This window comes from Colossoma macropomum, unplaced genomic scaffold (genome assembly GCF_904425465.1).
Source record: "Colossoma macropomum unplaced genomic scaffold, Colossoma_macropomum, whole genome shotgun sequence".
NCBI lineage: Eukaryota > Metazoa > Chordata > Actinopteri > Characiformes > Serrasalmidae > Colossoma > Colossoma macropomum.
In genome coordinates this window covers 29,924,860-29,944,741 of record NW_023494810.1, presented here as the reverse complement: position 1 = coordinate 29,944,741, position 19,882 = coordinate 29,924,860, and the positions used below count along the sequence as shown (strand labels likewise).

General features: G+C 40.1%; 1 protein-coding gene across 1 annotated transcript in view; it reads right to left on the bottom strand.

Annotated features, from left to right (window-relative positions):
• Window positions 1-3,526: 3,526 nt before the first annotated feature.
• The window catches only part of sort1a (sortilin 1a), a 42,189-nt gene continuing 25,833 nt past the window's right edge, over window positions 3,527-19,882 (bottom strand). Inside the window, exons 7-20 of the mRNA XM_036559595.1 lie at window positions 19,432-19,481; window positions 18,929-19,056; window positions 18,700-18,844; window positions 17,366-17,521; window positions 15,418-15,524; window positions 13,812-13,914; window positions 12,261-12,432; window positions 11,342-11,532; window positions 10,879-11,068; window positions 9,517-9,633; window positions 9,305-9,413; window positions 9,000-9,112; window positions 7,327-7,447; window positions 3,527-7,204 (exon numbers count right to left, since the gene is read on the bottom strand). Of these exons, the coding sequence (XP_036415488.1) occupies window positions 7,190-7,204; window positions 7,327-7,447; window positions 9,000-9,112; window positions 9,305-9,413; window positions 9,517-9,633; window positions 10,879-11,068; window positions 11,342-11,532; window positions 12,261-12,432; window positions 13,812-13,914; window positions 15,418-15,524; window positions 17,366-17,521; window positions 18,700-18,844; window positions 18,929-19,056; window positions 19,432-19,481 (1,717 nt within the window). The 3' untranslated portion in view covers window positions 3,527-7,189. The remainder of the gene's footprint in view (window positions 7,205-7,326; window positions 7,448-8,999; window positions 9,113-9,304; window positions 9,414-9,516; window positions 9,634-10,878; window positions 11,069-11,341; window positions 11,533-12,260; window positions 12,433-13,811; window positions 13,915-15,417; window positions 15,525-17,365; window positions 17,522-18,699; window positions 18,845-18,928; window positions 19,057-19,431; window positions 19,482-19,882) is intronic.

The window sequence follows — 19,882 nt, the reverse complement described above, 5'->3', positions numbered from 1 at the left end:
ATGAATAGAAGCCTGAATTTTGTCAGTACTAGTGGCCACGTTTATAGATAACAGTGTGTTATAGTGCCACAGTGTTTGAGGCAAGTGTGTGATGATTTAGGAATGCACTTTGCACACTAATTTGAGTAATGAGCCCTTCCATTACTTATTACACACCGTTTATGTATTATTTCTGTTAACACTACTTAGCGAGTTGTTTTTCACTCTTTTGCTGTGCTGTGGACACTCTTCATAAAATTTGACCTGATATTTGTCCTCGTCCAGTACAGCTACAGATGTTGTGAGGAGATGCGCAGGGTAGTTAGCAAGGTTTGTCCACCTGCATGGTCTCTTTTGTCTTAAATTCAGATGAAGGACTCCATTTCTCACAGTACACAAGCTACTGAAGTGTTCACCAACTGAAGGACCTCTTGTTTGAAAAAGAACACATTGTTCCTCACTGTTACTGGCTTATTTATATGGCTCGCCATTCTTATGCTAATACATGGCTATTGAGCTAACAAGAGCTGTTACAGTGAGTGGTTGTTGGTGGACGCTCTCGTGTTTCTGCTGCTCTGAGACCAGTTTTGACACTTTTGTTAGGACAGCCAGGGTTAGAACCTGGACAGGTGAAGCTGATCCTGGATCAGCAGGAAAACAGGGCATCAACACGTCTCATTTCAGGGACATACTGCTCTCCAGATTGGTGCACAGAATTATCATAATCATGTAATCTGAGCGTCTGTAGCTCTTCTGACTGGCACCCCCTAGTGGTAGGGAGAAGACATTCATGAGAGCGACTACAGGCCTGTTAATCGTTCTTTAGATATGTTCCTAATAGCCGTTTATTTTCAAAAGCTGACAGTTTGTTGAGAATTTCTACAAAAAAATCAAGACAAGGAAATCCACCTTGGTTCTAGTCTAAAGTGTCTAAAGTGACAAATCAGGCATATTCAAGCCTGGTTCTAATGCAGTGGTCCAGTTCTGACCACATCTCAAGGGTACGGACATGGCATTTGGATGTGCATCTATATATAAACACAGTTCTTTCAGAATGTTGTGGGAATGCTATCTTAGTTGCCTGGCAAAGAAACATACAAGCCAGGTTCGAATTTAGAAACAGCCACACCCTCGGAGACACTTGTCATTCAAAGAGGGGACAGTCTGGCTTATCTAAAGGCCTCTTTCTTATTCAGTATCTAAACACTAAACAGCACTAATACATGCTTCTGTTCATGTATATGTAATCACACTGCTCTTTAACAAACCTCTGCACATTGACTGTCAACTGTGTCACGAAAACTGTCTTAGTATAAACTTGTTTTTTGCCTTTTAAGACAGTTGTTTTTTAAATTCAACAAAACAAAATATACCTTTTTGTGCCTTTTTAATTCATGTTTTTTGTCATATTATGCATGATTCGCCGTATCATTTAAAAGAAAACAAGTTAAAAGATGTTGGGCCTCATTCACCGATATCTTTCTAAGCTTTTCTTGAATTTGTTCTTGAGAAAGGTTCTAAGATAAAGTCAACGTCAGATTCATGACGTGTTCTTAAACTGCAAAACGTTTCACACCTTTGTGCTTGTAGATTCTGTTCTTATCTTGAAACAAATCCCAAATAAGAAAACACTGGTGAATGTTAGAATCTTCGTCAAAACTTCATAAAGGGTGTTAGGAAGAAATTTATTCATAAAAACGCTGGGTGAATGAGGCCCACTGTTCTAGGGTGTTTTCCTCCTTTCATACTGGCCTGGAATGTCTAGAGCAGGTTCAGAACAGTGTGAATAGGGGTGCTTTAGAAAAGTGTGAAAGACAGAGAACGTTCTACAAACCCAATTCCAAAAAACATAGGACAGTAGGTGATTATATATATATATCGCTGTTGTTGGAAGGAGACCCGTCTCCATTATCTCCATTTTTGTCGTTTTTCAGTTTTTGACATAATTTGAAAATACCTGTTGCCCTTTACATTGAGTGGAAATTTCATGATGATTGGACTAAAAGAAATGACCCAAAATGACTTGGACAAAAAGTCTGGTTCCATTGACTTACATTAAAAGTAAAGTAGGTTTTTTCCTTCTCCTGTGAAGTTACCATTTTGGAGATACGAGGTTTTCTTCCAACAACAGCAATGTATAATCACGTACTGTGTGTGTGTGTGTGTATATATATATATATATATATATATATATATATATATATATACACACACCTGCAAAAAGTTCTACAAAAGAAGTAGCCACTGTGCTACATCACCTTACCTTTTAAATTAACTTAATAATAATCGTTTGGGAACTGAAGACCCAAACTAATCCAGATTCACGCTGTTCTGCAATGTTCTCTCCATTCACTGCTCTAGAAAGTTCTACATCTTTCACACTGTCCTTATCTTCACAGAGCTGTATTTACACAAGAGTTCCTCACTATTCTCACTGTTCTAGAACGTTCTTCACCATTTATGCTGGTTGATTTGGCTGGACAGTTCTTTTTCTGGAACAGTATAATACAAACAGCCAATATCATAAAGCTGTGGTTTGTTGGGGACCGGTGGGTCAGCGTGCCTTTAGCGTTCTTACCATTTCAGTTTACAGGCAAATTGTGAAAAGGACATTGTAATACAATCACGCGTGTTTATTGCATGTGGATTTGATCAACAGACGAAAAACACTTTATTGTCATAGTCAGTGCAAAAGATGGTGCGGTGATTTGTCTATTTGCCTGAAGGCTGTTTCTGAGATTGCTTGAATATGACCGCACCCCCCTACACAATGGCCACGCCTCTTGATTCTTTTGTATTAAAGAAGAGCTGTTTGCACTACAGTGTTTAATATAAAAATGCATTTGTTGGCTTATTTTTTGTGATTTTCAACCATAAAATTAATTATGACTGTTTCATACACACAAATGTTAAGTGGATTTCTGGGGAAAAAAATGAACTCTTGTGTGGTGTTGATGTGTTTGTTACTCAGTGGTCTGGTGGACCCACCACATTATTGTTTAATTAAATCAACACAGCCAGAACAGTTTATGTAAAAATACCAGAGGTTTAAAATATCACAAGTGTCCAGGGTAGAGTTCTCCTTTAGCAGCTGTAGCCAGTCAGCAGCCTGTCCATGTTGTCCACCCTCACACACACACACACACACACACACACACACTAACAGCAGGCTGTGTAGGAGGAGAACAGAGTGAAGGACACAGCACCTCCACACTTTTACTCCCCGCAGGTTCACCCAACACCACATGTGTAATATAAATGTGTGGGGGGTGAACAGAGTGAAGACACTGAGAATGGGTTATTTTATATGTTCTTCACAGAAAATGAACAAAGGCCAAGAAATCTGAGGTTGAAATAATAAATCACATCATTTTTTTCTTCTGGTAAACATTGAAAATAGGTCCCACAGACCTGAACACCACACAAGGGTTAAGGTACTTGAAAAATGTAAAATATGGCCCCTTCGACATCTCAGAGCTTGTTTGGGTTTGTTTAAAACCCCATTTCTGAGCTGTCAAGGAGGGCAAGTTAGAAAGAAACCCAACAACTGGATAAAACGTTTTTATTCTGATTGAAAAACAAGTGAGGACGAACAACTACACTTAATATGCTAACTCAAACGGCGTCAACATATGAAATGTAGTAACGGACAGTAGTAGCTTACTGTTAACATTTTATTTACAGCATTGGAAACAATGTTGCTATTCACTCCGACTCCCTTTACATTCAAAAGCTGGATGCTGTCGATTGTTCTTTTTGCATCCCAGTACCTCTACGCTGTCATACAAAGCATTATAGCTGGTTTTAGTAAAGCCAAAAAGATCCAGCAATCAACCACTTAAACCCTCTAGCTTTTCCCCATCACATTTTGACGTAACTAACGGGAGTATAAGGGCCCCTGAGGTATGTATTTGTAAGGGTGTGCATAAGGAATACTGTGTTCACATCATGTTCAGCATGTCCTTTGAAAAGTTCTGGCAGAAGTGTCAAATTCAAAGGCATTCAGCCCTTGTATTATTAAATTGGTCTTTTGTAACGTTTTATTGCCATGAAAACTTAAAAGGTAAAACAACTTAACCAGGTTTCAATTTAACCAGCAAATTATAATACACTGGGATGTTCTGCAATACTGCAAAACACACTAAATGATGTTAAGATTAAACAGTCATCATCTAAAATGTACCTATTGCTATTATTATTAGCATGATCATAATTAATGATGCATCTTCTCTCCCATTAGACTTTGTGTAATAAAAATATAGTAGGGCTGTGGGAACTGAAGTCTTGCTTTCCTTAACCCGTTATTCTGTATTGTAATGTAATCTTAACCTGTAGCTGTTATCAGTCACCACACGATGATCCCAAAACCTGCAATCATACTATCAGGAGCTTTTTTTTTTTTCAGTGCACAATTTCTCAGCAAATCTCAGCTTATTTTAAGTACGATAAGTGTGCTGGATCATCAGTGAAGAACTGCAGTGCAGGCGCACTATGTCCCTCAGAGACCTCTGAAGTTGTTTCGTCATTTCACGCCCTTATTAGGAACTCTGGGTCTAAGCAGATTTCTCTATGGGAAAAATGAATGACATTTTCAAAAACTGGTACTGTTGCACCTTCCAGTGGGCAAAAATGTTCCAAAGCTTTGGCCTTCATACATTTCTCTCCTCTGGGTTCTCTGAACGGTGAGGTTGAGTAGTCAAAATACAAGTATTGCTACATATAAGCTACCACTACTGCATCACAATATTCCCAAACTCACCATAATCTAACACGCATATCAGCAAAGTTTGTCAAGTGTGGTAAAGTTACTTTGGCGATTAGGGTTTATACACAGATGAGCCAAAACATGACCACCTGCCATCAAAACAGCCCCAACTCGCAGAGGTATGACCTCCGAAGGTGCCGTGTTGTATATGGAGAGTACCTTGTCCTCCTGGTGGCATTAGTCGAACTGAGGTCCACATAAATGCCTGGACAAGCAGTCATTGCCCAGAGCGTCATACTCCCTCCACCAGCTTGTCTTCTTTCCGCAGTATATCCTGGTGCCATCACTTCCCCAGATGAACGCTGCACATGTACCCGGCCGTCTAAGTAATGTAAAAGAAAATGGGACTTGGGAATCGAACTAGGCTCCAAGGTCCAGTTCTGACATTCATGTGCCCACTGTATGTGCTGGCTATGGCGGACAAGAGTTAAAATGGACACTCAGACCGCAGCAGGCTCACGAGTGGCTCAACCGTCTTAAGCGTTGGCCCTATCGCTGCAAGAACGCAAGTTCGATCCCTGGTGATGCTATAGCCATCCGTGGCCGGAAGCCCAAGGGAGCACAATTGGCCTTACTCTCTCTGGGTGGGTAGGATGGCCCCCCTTCTTCCCCCACATCACTCATCGTGATGCTAGTCAGTGTAGGCGTCTGTTAGATCTGGCAGTTGGCGCTTTCCTCCGAGCGTGTTCAGCTGTCCAATGACGGGTTAGCGGTGGTGCTTCATAGGTCTCGGTGGAAGTGCTGGTAGTATCATGTGATTGGGGGTCCTAACTAGTGGGTGGAATTGGATATGACTAAATTGTGGAGAAAACTGGTAAAAAAAAAAAATCTGTGACCACAGTAACTCTTCTGTCGGTGTAGATCAGACAGGATAGCCCTTGTTGTAGTCGCTGGTTTGTGCTTTGTCCCTCCTCGGACCACAGCCGGTAGGTACTCACCACACAAGCCCACCACTACGACCCAGTCATCTGGCCGTAATGATCTGGTCTTGCTTAGGTCTTCACGCCAACATCCAGCACATCATCTATGATAACTGACTGTTTGTTTACACTTGATTAAGTCCCAGACCTCGACATGCGTCATTATTACATTGTCCTGTTTTGGCTTATCGGTGTATATTATAGTTGGAGGTTTAATAGCAGTCTTACATTCACAGAGTGAAAGGCCAGCGATCTTTGAAAACAGCATTCATTTCCCCCATTGGGAAAAACTACTAAGACCTGGAGTTGCTAATGTGGGCAAGACCCAGATTACAGAATGACTCATGACTTCAGAGCTCTATTAAGTAATAGGACAGGGAACTAAGAAATGAAAAGTAACATAAAAAAGCACAACTCTATTAAAGAACATACATACATGTTCTATCTCTCAAAGCAAGACTGCAGTTTCATCATCAGATCAGTTGATTTTAGCCAAACTGCTAAACAGTGCATCCTTTCTAGGCTAAGAAAGATGCTTCTATTTACAGCACAGTACCGTAAACTGTTAAGCCTTTTTACAAACAGCAAGGCACGAATGGCGAATGTTCCTTGTACTTTTACTTTGTCTTCGGAACTGTTATTGCCCTATACTAACACTTGATTTGGCGAGAAGCAATCAAAAAGGTTCAGTTTAACATAGAAATTGTCATAAAACAAAAAGAGTAAGCTCTCAAGTTTAAGACCACAATGCTAGAAAGCAGGTTGTTTTATTTGGTCTTCTTATTGCAGTAACTGTTTCAATTTCATAAGTACCACCATCTGATTATTTGTACCCGTCACTAGTATTTAAATTAGCATCGTTTATAGCCTGTTTGTCTGGATACAGATCAAGTCAGACTAAAGACTATTAATGGAGATTGTCCATCGAAAATTCCTTTATTGTGAAACTAAGACTAATTTGTGACTGAAAATCCAGTCCTCGTGTCTTAAGGAATATAGGAGAACCAAAAGGTGCTAGAAAATCTGAAGTTGCTGCTATACAACTGATGATTCCAATGCACACAAACCACAACCACAACCACCAAGTCAAGTCATCTGTGTCACACCTGCAAAAGATGAAACACGGGGAGAAAAAAAAAACAGGCATATAATAAAAAATAAAAAAAATCAAACTGTCAAGACAAAAATACTGCCAAGAACTCTGAGCTCCTGTCCAGTGGCTGGATCTGACCCACTGGGAAATGTCTATCCTTTCATTTCCCAGTCCTCCGGAAAAGCGGTCCAGTTTTTTTTTTTTTTAGCCCCAGAGCTTTGGTGAACTTATGCAGGAAGCTGAGTAGGCCAGGGTTTAACTGCTACCACTCAGGGAATGTAGACAGTAGAAGAGGGGAAAAAAAACACTGAAGGCAAGAAATGTAACATTAATGATGACACAGAGGGGCCGGTGCAGGGCACTGGAAGGGTAGGCATCCCGGTTAGTCTCTAGTAAGAGTTAGGATTCTACCTGACAGTTTCCTGCTCGATTTTAGGCCAGGAGATCCTACAGAAACACACAAAAAAAACATTCATACAGCATTAAGACATGTTAAACACCCAGTCCACTCTGGAAAAAGTAAACTGTATATTTATTCAAGCCAAGTCCTAGCTTTAAGTTCTTGATACCTCATCAGAGTCGTCATTATAATGCGTCTTCCCTGCCTCTGTGGTGTCCAGGTCGTCCACTCCCTCAATGCCATTAGCCTCAACGTGCCTCTGCATCTCTGAGTAGCGGTGAACCAGGAACCTGACAGGGAAACACAGATGGCTTTTAATATCAAGAATAAAACTAACTAGGGATGCACTGTAAAATCAGCATCATATCAGTGTCTGTAGATATTTGCTGAGAAAAAATGATCAGCAATTATTATTATTATTATTATTATTATTATTATTATTCAATAACTACTACGAAACTAGGAAAGTAAGGACCACAAGAGTGGGCCTGCATACAGGGATAAAACAACAATCAAATTATTCCAATAACTTCAAAAAAAAAAACAAAAGAAGAACTATAATAACGAAGAGCTAAGGTTAAGTCAGGGGTGGGCACCGCTGGTCCTGGAGGGATTCCCGCACATTCTGTGATTTGACGGCTTTAGTTTAACAAATAAAATAAGCAGTGCTGGCTGAAAGGATGAGCTGAGTTTTGAAACTGTTGGTCTGAACTGCTATCTAGTTATCAAGGCTGTCTGTAGGCTAACGCACACACTAGCTAGGATATTTTTAGTTTTTAGGGTTTTCGCCTCCAGTCCAAACAAATACAGAGCTTTAGGTCTTTGAGATTTTTTACAACTCTATTTTCAGCATCTGAAAGTGGACTGATATAAATGTTTGCGGAAAACTGTGACATTACACGCATGAATACTGCCGTTTTACGTAGAATAAGCCGATTTAGGTGCTTTATGTCTTCGTATCTGAGGCTGAACTGTTGATCTGTAGTATCAAATTTCGCTGCTTGACTTTATTGACCACACAGAAGTATTTTAATTTATTTTTGCTTAATCATAAGAGTAAAATTACAGAAAACCACTCTGTCCTGGACTGAGATGTAAGATTTGTTCAACAAGTAAAATATGACAGTTTTGGCCACATTTGTGAGTATGTATACTCTGCTGCTCCCAAAACATGAGTGCCTGGGCGTGAGCATATTGGGAAGGACGCATTGTTATGACATGACGGAGAAGGCAGAGAGATGGCTGTATCACAAACTAGGCTAGCTAAGTCCCGAAACAGTGAAATTTCTCTAAATTTTCTATTTCTCTGACAAATAACATGTTGACACATTGTTCATAGAGGAGAAAATAAGACAAGAAGTCCTTATTAGCATACAGTGATTAACTCTACACTGTCAGAAATAAAGGTACTGAACTGTCACTGGGGCAGTTCCCCTCTTGTCACTGGGGTGGTACCTTCAAGGGTACATCTCAGTACCTTTAGTCAGGGAACATAACTGTTCCATAATCCACTGAAATGATATTTTCTAAGTCGTATTGACTCCACACACCCCGTCTCGTCTCCAGGCTTTTTATTTTTATTTATTTTACAGGTAACCCGACAGCTTGGGGTGGGCAACACGGATAAAATAGTACATCACGATTCTTTTAATGATACATTTATGCATCACCCTATTTAGTCACATTTAAAAACTGCTATAAACAACTGTAATCGTTATTATTCAACCTTTCACATAGCGCACTACAGTAAATCCAGTTAATCAGGACTAATAATACACTCTTCTAGAAAATGAGCAAAGTAATAATCAGTCTATAGTGGTACTGACGGGTGTGTGAACTGACCTTCCTCCGCAGACGTACTTCTTGATGAGCAGAACCCCGGCCACCGCACTGATCAGCAGAACAATGATGACTACAGCTATTACTGGAGCCGAGCTGCCGGAATGAGCCTCCGACTGAGACGGGGAAGAGCAGAGAGGAAGAAGGAAGACTAGTAAAGACAAACTGACTACATATAGGCTGTATGCACACAGACACCAAAATTAAGCTCACCCAGAAAACCTGACTAGCGTCAAAACCCCTCTAATTTCCAGACTGCAGTTAAAGGTACGCTGTGTATCTAATATCAGACAGAAAAGGTCCCTCACCAGCAGCTCTGGTCTCAGCAGGTTACTGACACACTTCTTGCTTAGGTCGATCACCCGCCTCTCCGGCATGGTGCCTCCCTCACACCGGTCCCCTGGGATCTTCCTGTAACTGTAGCAACACAGAATACGTATTAACTCAAACCTATAGTCAACCTAGTAATCAGGCCTGATCAAGATGATTCCAAGTTGGGTACAGCCTCAAATTTCAGTACCCGCTGGTCTGCAGCTGCTCCTTGCGGCCATGCAGACAGAACTCAAGCGTGTGGCCCTTCAGGTCTGGCTGTTCCACACATTCAGAGCTGTTTTCCGCACGGTAGAATCCAAAGTCACTGCAGGACACAAACAGAAAAGGAAAACGTGATACAATGGAAACGGAAAGTGAGAAACAAAATCATACAAACAAAGCCTTAACACATACCACGTGTTTATTTATAATATTATTTATACTGAGAGAAAACCAGCAACATTAATATTAAAAGTGTTCGTATCCCAATTTATAACATCGGTGTGCTTTTAGGTACCAAAATGTTCTTAATTCATTATTACATGACCATTTTCCAACCTCTCTTTACCCCTTTCAATTAAATCAGGCTGTTTTGTTACTGTGCCTTTTAGATTGATATAAGCTCTGTTTCGATTGGCTGCTCTGTATTGTTCCTCATTCACAAAGCACTCAGAGCTGAAACACTCTTTGTAACTTCTATATGAATAGTGAGGGCTAAACTGCTGTAGACTGAAAGGTGGGTTCTTGTGACGTCGATGAAACTGACTATTTTTGCAGCCTAGATTCCCTATATGGACTGTATGGACTGGGTAGTGAATGGTATGTTTTAAAACGTTGACAGTGTTTACATATTAAATCCTTTATTCCAAACAAGCGAGGGAAATTCGTTTTTTCCCGTGATATGGGCTCTTTAACAACTTTTCAGAGTTTTGGCCTAATTATAAATGAAACTCCAAGGTGAGCTTTCCGTTTACGTAAATAAAACAGTATTAAAAATCCAATATAGTTTCTATCTGCACAGTAAGTAAGAAAGCTTTGCTACACTGCACATACCAAGTGCAGCTATACCACACAGAATGCACTGCAGTTAGAGCGCCTATAAACACCAAGCTCATTTTAAACTACACTCATATGGATTTAATGGAATAAAACTTTCCACCGAAAAATCATTTATTGTATTTATCATGTTTAGTTCTATCTAAGTTTATCAGAAACTTGGTTTTCAAGCTAAATGACACTGGTTGAAAAAGGACTAGTAATGTTAGCTGAGGTAACAGACCAGAAAGTTTGTCTGATTATCTTAAAGATTTTAAGACTGAATGTTTTTTCAGTGTTTATCTAAAGCCACATCTACTATGGCTTACTGTGTTCTCATTCTAGGTTCAATTTAATGCACTAATAGCAAAATGCTGATGATGTGTTGTGGCGCTTAAGAGAAACTGAGCAGTTCTGGAAATCACCAAGAGCCAACATGTGTTGCTTCACTACAGCAATTAAAAACAGTGACTTTGATTTTTAGACGCTGCTTGGCAAACTTCAATGTGACCCATAAATGTGACAAATCTCTCACCACTGGAAGTCATTCAGCGTGCACAGACACGGCGTGGGCTGCTTGGTGATTACATAATCACGTCCGTTCCAGCACACGGAGTCTTTCCGTAACCGCAGAAACTTCTCTTTGTATCCCAGCAAGCAGCCGTCAGCCGGGTCGCTGGTGTCATCAGAGTGGGCCAGCCACTGCACGTAATCCTCCTCACCACCTGCAGGGGGAGACAGAGAGCGACCTGGCTGAGGTCACAGCCAATCCTGCACCATGTTTACCTCTCTCACTTATCTGGATGAGGAATTTCAAGCATCCAGAAACAGTATAAACACAAACATGCTACACTGATAAGTAAGTTCCCAGCTGGAATAATCTCTAAATAGTTCCAAACAGAGACAGATGGCCAAAAAGAGCTCACCTTACATGACTGCAAAGCACATGTTAAAACCCACACAGGCATATTCACATATTCACACCCACATATACTCACAGTCCCTGGAGAAAAGCTGCCTGAAGTCGATGGTGACGGACACCCAGTACTGACTTAGCATAGACTCCCTGTAACCCCATAGGCTGACGTTCATGGACCGAGCCCCAGGCTCAGACGCCAATCCCGTAAAGTATATCGGTTCATCTGTGAAGTTAAACACGTGCCAACACTGGCCCTCGTCTGTGGAGAACCTGATACCGAAAAAACCCGAACAAACAATAAATTAAAAACATTAGCTTTGTAAATACAAATGCTTTCGAAAGTCAACCAAAATACAGCATGATTAGTTAAATACGTTCCTAAAAGAATGTTATGAAGCAATATTTCTGCAGAGAGACGTATAATCAGAAGACAAAGCAGAAGACAGAAATCTGAATTATTGGCTTTAGTTTTTCATCTAACACAGCACAATTACGACGCGACATTAGCCACTGACAATACTAATATAAACCTGAGTTAGGACTTTGTTTTTTTTTCCCCTTTTTGTAAAGTAGTGTTATGAGTTTTGACAAAGGCAACCAAAAACACAAACATCTATGCAGTAACTTGAACTCCAGTGACCTGTGTGCAAAGCCACGTTACTCACTGTACTATTTTATAACCGAAGTTTATGCTGTGATTACTCCACTTGAGAGCTCCTCAGAGTCCTGTATAAATACCTATTTTAACAATAAACAGACTCTGTGCGGCAAGTTATTAACACCTCCAATTGGCCACATTATGGTGGATCTTAAGCAGTTTAAAATAACCACATAATGGAATATAATTATCTGTGTTTTCCAGCGCTCAAGTCAGAGGAGAAAAGAGAAAGGCAGGCACGTAAGCCCAGCTACAAGCTCTATTCCCAGAGGGCAAAAGAGCAAGGGCTCACGTCCCCCTCTCTGGCCCATCTGTGCATGTGCCTGGCAGGCAGACTTACTTGATTTGATAGATGGGCTGGGCAGGGGTGTGTTCAACGGCTACCAGCAGTCCTCCAGAGTCTAGGATGGCATAGTGGTGGGGTCCCTTGAGCGCCCGTGACCACGTGTATCCCCCATCATCAGACACGAAGACATCAGGAGACAACACTGACACAGCATTCCCTACGCTGCCTGCAAAGAAGAGCGGAGACAGATGGTGGAGTTGAGACAAACACAGAAGAAGCACCAGCAGTTACTCTAGAGCAACACTGGATGCTTGTAAGGCCACTCAAAGACCACTGCTGGATTTGCACCATCCCAGTCGCAGCAACGTAAGCCTTGATTTCTAAGTGACTGTATCACCTGATGAAAAAGTGAAGTGGAAGTTACAGAAAAGAACAACGGTTCTCTGTAACCACTTAAGCAATGAAACCCGCATTGTTGTTTACATTCCATTACATCTGCTGGCTCTGTGCACGGCCAGTACTGAATTGCACTACCTCTGTCTATTATTAAGCAATGCTGATGTTTACACTATTGGGTATTTACACAACTGCTGTAGAGCTGCTTTACTGTTCTGTACACTGTATTAAAGTTTACTGCACAATTATCTTAGATATATATATATATATATTTATATTTTATACTATGAGATAGCAAAACTAACTGTACTTGTACAATGACAATAAAGATACTCTGTTCTGTTGTACTCTAGTCTAGTCTAGTGTAGTCGTCAATTTCTATGTCTGTATAAGTTATTCTGCTGTTTTTTTTAAATCAAATAACAGCAGAAACAAGACTAGAATTTGCTGTTTTGTTTTCAATACTGTAGAGAAAGACATCATTTATGAGTTGCACTATACAATAACATTCACAATGAAGTTCATGAGGATAGCTGTGACGACAATAGGATGAATGTAACAATACTGAAAGGAATTCTACAGTTTTACACACCAGACAAGTTCAAATCTTACGTAGTATTGCTATTTGTAGTATTTGATCGCAATTTGATCTGGCATAGTTGAAACTAATGCTGTCTTCAAGTCCTCTTCGGAAGTTCCTCCATACGATTTCACAGGTCATAAGTACGACTTAATTTGTGTTCAAGTGGTTTTAGCTGGAAATAAGATTGATACACCGGAAATAATGTTTTTGGTTTACTTTTGTTTTTCTGCCATTATAAAGAGTCTGTGTATTTTGCATTACTCCAACAAAGTGAAGAGCAGAGGATGTATTTTTATGCAGTTAGATGGATCACATATCATGCTTATACCTGTATTTCCATGTGTGAATGGTTTTAGTCTGCAGTGTTAAGGTTGTGGCTGATGAATAACTAAACATACAGCCAGTTTATCAGTAGCTATCATTACTTTTTTGTTGACACGCCCCCAACTCTGAAACTCAGGTCTCAATAAAAAAATCTGAGTTTCCCACTAGTAAATATTGACACTGCGGTGGCGTTCACGTGCATCCATCTCGTAAAAAAGCGATATTTCCGACACAACTTGAAGGCAGCAATATCCAAACGTAACAACTGGTGGTTTGCAGTTGTGTGTATCGTGGTCAGATACCGTGAGCAAGGACGAGACCGACAGCGTTGGGTTCTGTCAGCGGCAGCATCGGCACATTGAGCATCATGGAGGTGCTGTAGGAGGCGTGGATGTGGAGACTGCACTGTAGGATCACCAGCAACAAACACACATACACAAGTGTCAAACTGATCAAGTACACTCAACACAGATTACTTGCTTCTTTGCTTTTTTAAAGTAAGTTGGCTCTGTTCTGTGAGATCAATCCAAAAATAGAAAATACACAAACAAAACAATAACACCAATAAAAGCACAGAATCTGCATACAATTACTAAACCAACAACTGTTCAACATGTTCCATGTTTGAATTAATGACTCAGCAGTTTGTAAAAGAAAGAAAATAAAAAGGGAATTAGAGCAGCAATGACAGCACTGACATCAACGCTGTCCCTAGAGACTCATGTGTCAAGCTGCGGGAACTGCTAGCGATATTTCAAAAGGCCTGGAGGTTTGGCTCTCGTAAAGCCTGGGATGTGAGCTATAAACAAAAAGCATGGCACTGACTCTGGCCACATTTTGTCCTTGTATGGGAAGAAAGAGGAAGGCAAATAAAGCTTGCATATCGTGGCTGTCATAACAAAACCTTCTATCTCTGTAATGGTGACCTGTTTTAAACCATTTCTATTGGGCCATTAGTCACATGTTCACATAATGATAGAGTCAGAATCACTTTGTTGGCCAAGTACTACGGATTTGTCTTTCTGAAAACAGTACATACATAACAAGACAAACCAACACAAACAGAAAATAAATAATACTATAAACATGGAGGCCTTATTTTCCCCAATTTGTGGGTTTTATGTTCCAAGAGACATAATTCGAGACATACAGAGTAAAGAATGCCTGTTACGAGCTACAAATGTCCAAATTTAAACTAGAGCTGACATAAAAATCCCAAATAGCACCAAGCTAACCCCGCTAGCTTGAGGCTAATATAGTTAGCTACCATGGTGAAAATACTAGGAGTATTACTAAAATGCTGGTTTAAAAAATAGATTTCTATATTGGACATTGTTGTGAAAAGGGAATACTAGCAGGCACTGCCTGTACCTGACTCTCAGCGTAAACACAATAAAAAAACTGAATAAAATGACTTTATTAGCATAAATAATTGATGCCACATTAGGCTGTAAACAGGATCCTTTGACTAAAGCCCAGGCCCGTGACACAATCCTATTCGGCCCACAAAGGTATTTGGATTTTAAATCAATATTAGCCTGTTTCACAATGCACTTCTCTACAGTCCCCAGCATGCACTGCAACTGTAATGTGTGCTCTGACTCTCCTACCCTCCTACAGCAGTCTACGGGACAGGGGTTACACCTCAGTTCTACACAATTCTACACAATTTCACACCAGGCATATCACCAAATGCAGTAGCTGCATTTACACCTAACGTTAGCTTAGCTTAATGAACGTGCAGCAAAGAAACGATGCCAGAAAGAAGCAGAATTAGGTGAGTCAGATCAGAAATCATACAGCTCACCACTTTTTTCAGTGTGCATAAAGCTGATGTGCATTAGTTAAACTTGGTTTAGTGTACACGTGTGTGTGTGTGCGCGTGTGTGTATTTGTAAGGGCCCTCACCCTGTCAGGATCCCCTGTGGTAGAGTCACATTCCCCATTCCAGGGTTTCTGCAGGGGTCTCCATTTCCCCCCCTGATCGAACGTCACCACGGTCTGAACAGAACCATCTGCACAGCCAAAGACAAGAGTAGCACATATCAGCTCAAATCAGACCTTTTTAGCAAATGCTGGAAGCAAAAACAAGCACAATTAGTACAACATGGCCTGATATGAAGCTCAAAAACAGCTTTTTGGCTCATTTTATTTGGCCACTTTAAAGTAAAACTGTAAAATGAATGCGGTTTCGTTTATTTGCCAATAAAAAATGAATTACTCAAGACCGCAAAGTCAAGTATTAAACTCTGTGTTCATTTGCTTCCTTAGTAGTCATCACAGTTTTTTCTTTTGCCAAGAGGCTCAGTATCTGGTGCCGGGTAAATTCACAGGGTTGCTAACCCTCACGGTTTTGGTGTGAGGATTTTGGGCTTTTTTTCCAAGCTCTTATGCTGTGCAAAGAAATTTCAAACCATTTCAATTTCAAAAAAAGAAATTTTTCGTTCTTTGTGCATGACGACATCTGATTGGATCATATCATGGCCTATTTAGAAAGCACTGGCTGTATCCAAAGATCATACAGTTGGAACACAACCGTTTATGTCCATGTCGTTTTTCTTTTTTTTGACATTATTTGAAAAACACCAGCTGTCCTTTACGCCGTGTTAAAATTTCATGATGAATGGACTAAAATAAATGGTCCACAACTACTTAATAAAAAACTAATTACATTAACTTGTATTATATTTTTGCCTAGAAAATCAAAAATAAAATAGTATTATATCATATTATACAAGTTAGTTTCAGCCACGCAAGCTGATTGGTTGAGAGGCGTTCTAACCGTGCTGTTATTTCGCCATAACATCACGTTTTTTTCACAAACACTGTATCACTCCGCTGAGATGCCGTTGCTAAGCAACGACTTTGACAGCTGTAGGAGACGCTCAAGCCATTTGAACGTTTTTACTTCTTACTTTGTGCAGAAACAGAAAATGGGTACTTTAAAGATCACATTTGACCGACAGCCGATTTGGTCAGACTCTGAAGATGAGACGACACTAAATTCCCAAACTGTCATCACCACTGAGCAGCTTTTCAGTCGGCAGCTGTGACAGAAGAACAGCTAAACAACCTGGAATCAGCCAGAAATGAACCAAATACCATTCGCCAAACTAAATGGGCTGTAAGATGCTTTACAGACTGGCTGGAACAAAACAACATTAATACTGATCTGGCAAAAATGGACAAAACTGAGCTGAACTTGATATTGCGGCAGTTTTATGGCTCAGTCTCTACTTCAAAAGGTGAGGCTTACAGCAGACTGTGCAGCGTGTGAGCGGAGTTCGTTACTCTGACGTAGTAACAAGCTGCTTGTTAAGGAACTATAATTTGGCAGAAGGAATTGCTAACATTAAAACATATTAAACGCCACGTTCACGGCCCAGTTTATTAATTTCTTATTTATTTAACTGTTGTGTAAAAGCAATAGAACATGTACAATTGCTTAAGCATTACATGAACTTTCTTAGATTAGGAAGGACTTTTCCTTCTCCTGTAAAGTTACCATTTTGTTGATACAAGCTTTTGTTCTGACAGCAACAACATATAAATGTATATTCGAGTCAATGGGACGAAAAGTGATACAGTTCCTCTCTGCTTAAGCCTTGCATCCCACCCCTCCCCCCTCTCCTGGGGGAACAGCAGCAGAATGTGCAGAAAGCCCGAGCAGCTGGCTGAACAGACCCCAACCATGAGACCATGAAAATGGCCATAAGCTTGCTAAAAACATAAAATATTAAAAAATCAAAGAAAGAAATAATGAAGAAAAAACTTGCGAAAGATCCTCTCGCTGGTGTGAATATGATTTCAGTCTCTGTCTCCTGCATAAAAAGGAAATGAGTTAACACACACATACCCTGAGCTAGTACACTGGTCATATAGACCCCCCTAAGGGACGTGACGTTTGTGAAGTCAGTGTCGCCCCCTGTGGACGTGTACAGATGGCGCTCAAGTGACTTGGAGAACACGATGCCTCGGTCATCCGACACGTAGATGGTGCCCATCCCTGAGTCTGCAGACAGGGAGACAGAATCAACTGTGAACTGGTCAAAATATCACTAATGAAACACAGACAGTAGAGAAATTAGGACATGCATGGTTTATTATAATGACATTCTTACATTATCAAACTGGCTGTCACACCTATTTTGAAGTAAGTGCATTTTTAAATTATCTTGCTGTTTTGCTTACGTATTAAATACATTACTCCTTTCAAGAATAGCCTGCAACTGAAATTAAATCTCCGGTAAAATGAGTAGTCAGATCAAAACAATGAATAGCATCTTTCAGAATATCCAAGGACAATCTGTCACACTTACAGTCGTACGTCAAATGTTTTGACAATTACATTTTTTGTTGATCTTCTAAGTAAATACATTCTATACAGAGAACTAGACGCCATTTTTCTGCACATGTAAGTGCACAATTTCTATTTATTTGCTTTGAATTTTACATGTAAACTTTTGTACAGGCCTCATTTCATGTTTTATTTTTTCACAATATGTTAAATTCAGCAAATAAACAGTAGTTGTGCATTACAACATGCAGAGGTGTGTTCTCTATAGAGGACTTATTTTCTTATGTACTTATTTTCATTTAAAAAAATCAACAAAACTGTCATTTCACCAAAACTTTTGCATATGACTGAGCAAAACCTTCTATAGTCTTGTCGCAACACATAAATGCAAAACATCACATTTTTATGCTCTCAGATGGTCTAACATCACTGATATTGCATATATGAAAAAACTGAAGCTAATACAAAAAGATTTTACTAATTTACTGATAAAACATATGATGGAATAAACATTTCTTTCATAAACAGGAAATACCTGATAGCATATTGTCATTGCAGCCACCCCAACAATATTGTGATAAATTATATCAATTAAGCTTTTAACTGATCAATTAATCTTTCAAGAAAAGCTTTTCTGAGGGTATCACAGGTGTCATCAGTACTTCCACATGACTGAACAAATGCATGTTCCATTGAAAAGAGTTCAGTTAATGTGTCTTGCTTTATATCTGTTCATACTTCTCAAACGTCAGATAAAGAAATACTGTGATATACAGTGTATATCGTAGAAATGTCAAATTATTATGATATTTCTGCCATATTGCCTATTCTCAGTGCCTGGGCCCCTTTCTTCATTCTACTGAAGTATGCGGCTGTACTTAGTCGTGACTCACCTCCAGGTTCGTCCACATGCATGAATACCATGTCGTCATTGGCGGCCAGGATGGAGTAAAACTGCTCGTGTCCCACCGTGGGCAGCTGGGCCATGTTCCACACCTCACCCTTATCCACTGACACATGGATCATACGTGTTGAACCCTGACACAGAGAGAGGACAAGAGAGTAAGAGCTGTGATCGATTCTATACAACACTTACACAAAAACAGAGTTACATGAACGTACCGTGGCAGACATGACTGAGGCGAAAATAAAGCGACCTCCCAGCCCAAAGGAGTAGATCCTGCTCCCTATAGTCTTAAAGCTTTGGCCATAGTCCAAGGTCTTCCTCAGTTCCAGCATACCCTTGTCACCTTACACAAGAACAGTACACATGAGCTCATTATTCTGGAACAACTGTTCATTAAACTGTTGTCGGAAGAAAAGCTCGTATCTCCGAAATGGTAACTTTACAGGAGAAGGAAAAAACCTACTTTACTTTTAATGTAAGTCAATGGAACCAGACTTTTTTGCCATGTCATTTTGGGTCATTTCTTTTAGTTTATTCTTTATGAAATTTACACACAACTTAAAGGGCCACAGGCATTTTCAAATTATGTCAAAAACTGAAAAACAACAAAAATGGAGACAGGAGGTTTTCCTCCGACAGCAGCGATTTGCTGTACTGCATCACTTGCAATGACTGAAATATTACATTCAGGTTGGTGATATGAAAATAAGTCACTTACTGCAAGATCCATTGGGGTTTGAAGTGAAGAACAGAGTGTCAGCACTGCCCCTGAAATTACACACCGATACATAACATCACAAAACATCATTAACCCTTTCAAAACTAGGACACACACACAGCTGACTGAATCGCTAACAGGGTCCAAGGAACAAACGAAACAGGAAACATGAAACATGAAAACGTAACTGATAAAATAATCATCCTTAACTGTTCCGGAACAGAAAACGTTAATCTAAAATCTCTGTCACCCGTTTATAATGTAATTTTTCCATTCCACACAGGTTTGTTGTCATGGTATCCTGGCTATTGACCCACCCACAAGCCCACCCAATCAAGTGCTGAGAAACAGCCTTAACCCCTTGAAATCCCAGGCTTATTACATACAAAGGCTTATTTTTCAGCAACTACAGGGACTTCAGTGCAAACTAGCTGAGCTATTCTTAGGTTGT